Source organism: Merops nubicus, unplaced genomic scaffold (genome assembly GCF_000691845.1).
Source record: "Merops nubicus isolate BGI_N331 unplaced genomic scaffold, ASM69184v1 scaffold651, whole genome shotgun sequence".
NCBI classification, from domain to species: domain Eukaryota; kingdom Metazoa; phylum Chordata; class Aves; order Coraciiformes; family Meropidae; genus Merops; species Merops nubicus.
The window spans coordinates 1947-9638 of NW_008585995.1; the positions used below are offsets into that span (position 1 = coordinate 1947).

Sequence of the window (7692 nt, forward strand, 5' to 3'; positions counted from 1 at the left end):
GGGTTGAGGCACTCTCAGCAGCTCTGCAGGTGACCCCACGCTGAGTGGTGTGGTTGACATGTCTGAGGGGTGGGATCCAAACAGAGGGACCTGGGCAGGCTGGAGAAGGGGGCACAGATGAACCTCATGAGGTTCAAGGCCAAGGTCCTGCACCTGGGTCAGGGCAACCCCCGGTCCCAGCCTGGGCTGGGGGTGAGCAGCCCTGGGGGTGAGGAGCTGGGCAGGAGCCCCCCCAGCCTGGGCTCACCCCCAGCAGGGTGGGCACAGGGCAGGGAGGGGATCCTGCCCCTCTGCCAGCTCTGGGAGCCCCCCCTGCAGTGCTGGGGCAGCTCTGGAGTCCTCAGCACAGCAGAGCCAGGGACCTGCTGGAGCGGGGCCAGAGGAGCCCCAGCAATGGGCTGAAATTGTTGCCATGAAATGCAACAAAGGTGAGAAGTGGAAAACAAAGAAACCAAATGAGTCTTTTCACCTGGATGAAACAGCAGGTGGTACAAAGGGAAGCTGCAAAGCAGTGGATGGTGTGGACAGAGGGATGAGTCCTCCAAAATTCTGCCCACTTGTGTCCTCCTTTGTAATTTCAGCCTCCACAGCCTGTGCTGGTGTCTGCCAGGTTAAATGGGCATGATGCAGAGCTGCCCTTTCTCCTTTTTAAAACCTGCTTCCTGATAAAGCTCCTGTGGATTCTTCACCACTGGATGACTGTCATGTCTTGAAACGGGGCAAGGATTGCTTGTGTATGGATCTCCCAGCTGTGGGACACAACACACCTCTGGCCTTGGGAAGTGTGGGGCTTTCCTAGACTTAGAGGCCATTATTAATGTGGAGTCAGATCTTTCTGGCTTTTGCTGCATTTGAGATGCCTGTTAATATACACTTAATGAAGACTACATGATCCTGTCATTGGCTAGTCGATAAATCCTGTAGCAGGAAAATAAAGTCCTGGAGTTCTACCAGTTTGTTGGACCCTGAGAACATCAGATAACAGTTCTCTGCCAATTCCTTTCTAGCAAATGACAGTATTCTGCAGGGATTTCAGATAACGTGTTGTTCCAAGGATCATTTAATTTCAATAATGAACTTTATTAGCTGGATCACTCTGTCTGTGTTGAAAATGTCATGCAGTTTTTAATGAGCCTTCACAACGTGTCTGTGCCTTGCTTGGGTGGTTGTTGTCTGGCTCACTTTGGGCAGGGAAGTGGCAGAGTGGGAAAAGCTGGCAGATTTTCACAGAAGATCTTCCATCTCATTTCTCTTGTCATTGATTTCTCTTGCACTCGTTGATTATCTGCTTCTAGTTATCCACACATCTAAGAGCCAGCCAAGGCTTATGATACAAATCCTAGAAAAACTAATTTATTGATTTCTTTCATTCTTTTATTCACAATGTTCACATGCAGAACAAAAACTCTTTCTTTTTTTTCCTCCCAACCATCTTCTCAAAAACACTCTTGTCTGCTTACTGATGTTGCTGTGCACTCCCACTGAATTCACTGAAGGTGTGTGTTAGGCTCAGTGAGCTTCCATCCCTCTTGGTCCCACCAAGTCTAGCAGGAGTGATCTGCATGACCACTCAGCATATAGATCCAGCATGCCTCCCGTGCAGCCATCTTCTCTGTAGAGAATCACAGACTGGTTTGGGTTGAAATGGGCCTTAAAGATGATCTAGTTCCACCTCCCTGCCATGGGCAGGGACACCTCCCACTGGAGCAGCTTGATCAAAGCCCTGTCCCACATGACCCTGAACACCTCCAGGGATGGAGCATCCACAGCTTCCCTGGGCAACCTGGGCCAGTGTCTCACCACCCTCAGAGTGAAGAACTTCTTCCTCATTTCTAATGTAAATCTCCCCTCTTCCAGTGTGAAGCCATTAGTCCTTGTCCTATCACTACAAGCCCTTGTAAAAAGTCCCTCCCCAGCTTTCTTGTAGGCCCACTTTGGCTGCTGGAAGGGCACAATAAGGTCTCCCCAGAGCCTTCTCTTCTCCAGTGTGAACAACCCCAACTCCCTCAGCCTGGCCCTGCAGGGGAGGGGTTCCAGCCCTCTGTCTGTCTTTGTGGCTCTCCTCTGGACCTGCACCAACAGGCCCATGCCCTTCTTGTGTGGGGGACAAATCCAGAGCTGGACAAATCTTCATGTTTGTGACTTCTCAGACCTCTTTACTGACAGCAAAGTCTTTCCAGCCCCCAGGAATTATCCCACTGAGCCTAACACCAGTTTGGGTCAGTGGTTGCTTGTCCTGGTGCATTTAACAGAGCCACAGATTTCTCATTATCTTTTTAGCATTTTTATCAGTGGGTGAGGTGGCTTCACTGGGCTGATTTTTACCTGCTTCAGAAAGTCAGGTGAGCCTCCTGAAGAGGAGCAGTCTGGTTCCTATCTGCAGGGGGACAGTGTTGTGCCAGGCCTGCTTCTGGCTCCTGCACAGCCCTGGAGATGTCAGAGGTCTGTGGGTGGTTCTGCAGGGCTGGCACCTCACCCCTGGGGTTCCTGCACTCGTGGCTTTCCTCTGCTCCTCGTTGTGAGGACCACACTGGGATCCTTCTCAGGAGAAGATTGCTTCTTCTCAGGAGAGAGTTTGGAAGCGATGGAAGTGTGTCCAAAAAATGAGCTTTGTTTGCTGATGATAACTCAATTTGATCCCAGACAATTAGTGATGAAAATACTCCTGACTAATCCAGCGTTACAATAATCACAAGCAGCAGATCAATAGTGAGGAGTGTGGAACTGGAAGTGTTGCTTCAGATATTCAGCCACAGATTGATCTCCCTGTCAAACCCTAAGTGCCTGCTGGAGCAACACCTTTCAAAGGCTGGGGGGTGTTCTGAAATGTAACAGTGAGGGACTGAAGAAAGGAGAAGAATAATTTGGTTTATACAAGTGTGTTAACTCTTCACAGCCTGATGCAGCTTCCACAGTGCTCCAGGATTTGACTGGCACATGCTCTAATCCAATCAGTCCTTGACCAAAGTCAACTTAGTTTTCTCAGGAAAATAGAGATGACACCAGGAGACCTTCATATCACAAAGATTCTTGAATTTCCTCAGACCAACGATTGGCTGCTGCAACTCTGTGTACTGACTAAATCACATTGACCTGCTCAAAAGAGAGGGGGAAAAATGGAGAAATTCTAGATTTCTTTGGGAAAGGAAACAATAGAAATTTATGGGCTGTAGTTTTTCTTCCAAGAACTAAGACACATAGTGGCTGTGAGAGCACTCTTCCCTCTTAATGGCAGAAGTATGGAAGTTGTCCTCACACTACTGTAGGCACTCTGAGGTTTTGGAAGCTGCAAATGTTGCTGCTCAATTCCCTTTATGGCGTTTCTTTCCTAAGCCATTAAGAAAGATGGAAAGGAGTAATGTGTCTCTGAGGAATTTGTTCCTCAATATGTGTTTTAAGCACTGAGCATTGCTGTTGCTCAGACAGGGCACGTTTGGGAAGGGAGCTCTCCTCCAGGAGTGCTTCCCAGGCACGTGCAGTGGTCTGGAGAAGCTGTTTGTGCTTCCTGTGGGTTGTCTCTCTCCTGAGGAGCACGTGGAAGGAGCACTTAGGGGAGTGAGGTTTGGGTTCCTCTCTCCCTAACGCTGCAGATCCTGGAGGGAGAGTTTTGGTGCATCACTAATTGACTGTTGTCCTTCAGATAAGGTTTGCTATTTTTTCTAACAGTACTGAGTATTTTGAGTTTCTTTTGCTGGTGCAGAGAGGAAGACTTTTGACTGGCCGTGAGCAGTCAGAGCAGGAAGCCTGGTGTAAAGCTCTCACCTACTGGCCAGCCAGTCCTCTCGAGTGGAGGTGACAGGCTGAGCAGTCAGAACTTCCATTTTTCCTGACAGAAATCACACCCAGCTTCAACTGTTTATTTACAGGGGGGCAGGAAGGTGATAATTCTCAGTTCTTGGCCACCACTGAAGCCCTGTCAGCCAGTTATGATTAGCTTGATTATTTAATTACTTTTCCAGCACTCAGAATAAGTATTGCTTCACAGTGGCAGGGAGGGGAGGACTGAGGTGTCCTCAGCAGAGGGGAGAAGGCTTTTCTCTGCTCCAGCCATGTTTCCAGCTGTGATGTTTCCTCACTGCCAAGTCGTAGTGAAGAGCTGTGTGAATCATGGTCATGCCCTGACGATCCCTGCCCCTGGTCTCATGTTTCAGAGCTAATTGTGAATATCTCTGTGAAAGGAGCAGCTTTGGGAGTGGAAGAATGAGCACTTTTGACGTGCTTCGTCTTCAAGCTCTGGATTTCACTCCTCACTTGAAGCATATGTGGTTTTGTTTAAATTATATTTTATGTTCTCCAAGATGCTCTTCAGAACTAGAAGTCAGTGGCCATGGCCTGCCTGACCCAGGGCACTCAGTAACAGTGTGGGGGATGTTGAATTTAGGACAGTAAACACAGACTGCTGCTGTCTGTGATACCTTCAGGCAGAGCTCAAAATGCTGGGGAGAAGTGGTGACATGTCTTGGTGCTGGCACTTGCAGCCTGGAGCCCAGCAGAGTTCTGCTGAGGGCTGTTGGCCTTTCTCAGGAGGGGATGGGTAGGTAGGAGGCTCATGTGGGTGGGAACTTCATTGCCCCTGGAAAAGGGTGACTGGCATGGGGAGAAGACTGGAAGGGACTCGTGTTTGTTCTTTACTCCCTTCTTTGTACAGAGCCACAGGTATTTTCTCACTCTGAGGGTGGTGAGACCCTGGCCCAGGTTGCCCAGGGAGGTTGTGGATGCTCCATCCCTGGAGGTGTTCAAGGGCAGGTTGGATGGGGCTCTGAGCACCCTGCTCTAGTGGGAGGTGTCCCTGCCCATGGCAGGGAGGTGGAACTAGATGAGCTTTAAGGTCCCTTCCAAGCCAAACCAGTCTGTGATTCTATGGTTCTGTGACCCTGTGGTTAGAGTGCTGGCTTTTTGCATAACTGAAGCCAACAGTTTGCTGTAAAAGCTTGCACTCAGAGCTGACTGAGGTGTGGGCCTAGGGGGGTTCTCAAGGGTGAAGAAAAGGGTGTCTGTTGGGTTGGGTGATGTGTTGCTTTGGGTTCTTGCTGGTTAAGGAGACCTGGATCTCCAAGGTACTTGCTGACCTGCAATGGGACTCAAAATAGATTTTGCTGAAGGGAAAAAGATAAACATGGGCAAAAAATCAGACTGCTTGTTATTCTTTTGTTCAAAGCATGTTGAGATGGACCTGAAGAGGAATCCTGACAGAGTTTCTCACCTGGCCTCTGCTGCTGTCCGGGTGACTGACTGGAGCTGGGGAGGCAACCTGAATCCCAGCCCCCTGCTGAGAGATGAGGGGGAGCTGCTTGTGGACGAGTTCCTGTCCCCCAGGAAGCTGGTGAGTAGACACCCCACTTTTGGATGAAGTAGAAGGGGCACACTGGTGTACACAGACTGTGTGAACTTAACCCTCCAGCTGCTCTGGGGACGGTTGCAGATCGTTGCACATCTGACAGTGCAAATTCTGCGTGAAGTATGTTCTGTCTTACAGAAATTTATCAGGTGTTTGTCCTCCTTTCACCTTGTTTCATATCAAAAATATTCCCAGCGTGAACTCTGCTGTCATTATTGCTGGGCCTCTTCAAGCAGCATGAAGAAAAGTTTGGGTAGCATAATTGTAATTTAAACAGGTCTCATTAATGCCATCTGAAGTACCTGGAATCTTAGCATTAGAAAAAGCTTTTTACATTCTTCTAGGGATTTGAAACATAACTTTAAAAGTACAACTCTTTTTCAGAATTACTGAAATCCTCTGTCCTGCTAAGAAGCCAATTAAGATATTGGGCAAGTGCTAGGAGCACTTTCTCTATATATCAAAGTGTGTGAAATTTCAAAGCACATTTGGAAGCCACGTTCCTTTTTGACCAGGGGGAATGACTGTGGCTTGCAGCCTGCTGAGAGGGTGACACACTGAAACCTCCATGCAGGAGCACTCACAGAGTGGGCTGTGTTTGCTCAGGGCTAATTAAGGGTGAGCTCCTCTGGGACCTGGAGGAGCAGAGAAAATAACCTCAGTGGAGGGAGGGGGAGCTGAGTGCAGAGTGAAGGGAGGAGGTTCTTTCTGGTGGTGTGAAGCTGGGCAGGACTCAGGGCCAGGCAGATGGGGCCAAGGCTGTGTTTGGGTGCTCCCAGGGGGTGGGGTGTCTGTGACCCTGTGTGGATCCAGCACTCCAGAGGAGCAGCAGGCAGTGCCTCCTGCAGCCAGCACCCTCCAGCAGGGTCCCACTGCAGGTGAGCTGTGCCCAGAGCTGCTCCTCCCTCAGCAGCCGAGTCGTTCAGTGCTTGTGAAATGTCTGGAGGGGCAAAAATCACTTGCTGCAGAGTGAGTATTGTAAGCTTTCTGGAGAGAAGTTGCTGTATGGTCTGAAGCTCTGTGCCACTCCCTTTCCTTGGGCTCATGTGAACCTCTGACAACTTCCTGGCCTTTTTTTTTTGAAAGTCTGGCATAGGGTTTGACCAGCCTGATGTGCTTGTGGCCTGCAGTACCCTGCATAAATCCAGTGGGAAGCTCTCAGATTCATCTTTTCTTAGGGAGTGAACCAAAGCCCACTAGAGTAACCAAAGCAGCTGCCCTCTGACTTCAGTAAACTCTGAACTAAACCCTTAGGAAGTTCTTCTGTTGGTGTGGAATTCTTCTCTTTCTGAAACTCTGCTGCGTTTAGTTCACAGTGAATTGCAACTGGAAAAGTGTATGTATGGCAATGTCACCCACACCCCATGAAGCTGCAGCTCATTATTTTGTTATTTTTTTTAAAATACAGGTCAGAGGTTAAATTTCCCCAGAATTCTGGGCTGGTTTTGAAACTGGGAAAATCTCTTATTATTCACACGTGCCCTCTTGAACTTAATTGAGTCTTGCCTCTATAGGGTTCTGTGTATTAACAACTGTAAGGAGTTCCTTTGCACAAAAGTCTTTCAGATGGATGCATACTATCCCACTAACTTCTCAGGACAGTGATTTCCTGGCCCTGGGACCAACATTTGTGTTGGTATAGCTGGGGTACATCCTGCTTGGAGGAAAAATGGTGACATAGTCAAGGAAACATTTACAATGCTTACAGCTTGTTTTAATAACATATCAGAACTATCTATTCCCTGGCCTTTGTGCTGACCAAATTGAAGCCACTGCTTCCATAAATTTGCTTCCTCTGGAGCTGAAAATGTGAAAACAGAGACACTGTTCAAACATTTAACCTGAAACAAGTTTTCACGTGCCATTGGTAACCGAATGGTTTGAGAGGGTGTTTTGCTTAAATCAATCCACTTGTGATAGCTTCTTGATTGTCTTTCAGTTGTAAATATTTTAGGTGTTATTGATTGTATCTGCTGAAGTGCTCTGAGAAGGAAACTAATAGATTTTTACAATACATGCTCGTTAAAGAAAAAATATTTTACACCCAAGTAAGGCCAGAGGCCCCAGCTCTGCAGCGTTGCATGGGCAGATTTCTGGACACCTGATGGTGTTACCTGGGAGAAGAGACCAACTCCCATCTCACTCCAACCTCCTCTCAGGGAGCTGTAGAGAGCCAGAAGTTCTCCACTGATCCTCCTCTTCTCCAGACTGAACCCCCCCAGGTCCCTCAGCTGCTCCTCACAATCATGTTCCCCATGGACCATGCTCACCAGCCCTGTTGCCCTTCTCTGGACCCACTCCAGCCCCTCAGTGGCTCCCAGAACACTCTGGGGATGCACCCTCCCATGGTCACA

At 48.6% G+C, this 7692-nt stretch overlaps 1 protein-coding gene across 1 annotated transcript in view; it reads left to right on the forward strand.

Moving 5' to 3' along the window:
• Positions 1-5167: 5167 nt before the first annotated feature.
• Positions 5168-7692, forward strand: part of LRRC56 (leucine rich repeat containing 56) — a gene marked incomplete at its 3' end in the record, with an annotated part of 42821 nt that continues 40296 nt past the window's right edge. Inside the window, exon 1 of the mRNA XM_008948484.1 lies at positions 5168-5323. Within this exon, the coding sequence (XP_008946732.1) occupies positions 5168-5323 (156 nt within the window). The remainder of the gene's footprint in view (positions 5324-7692) is intronic.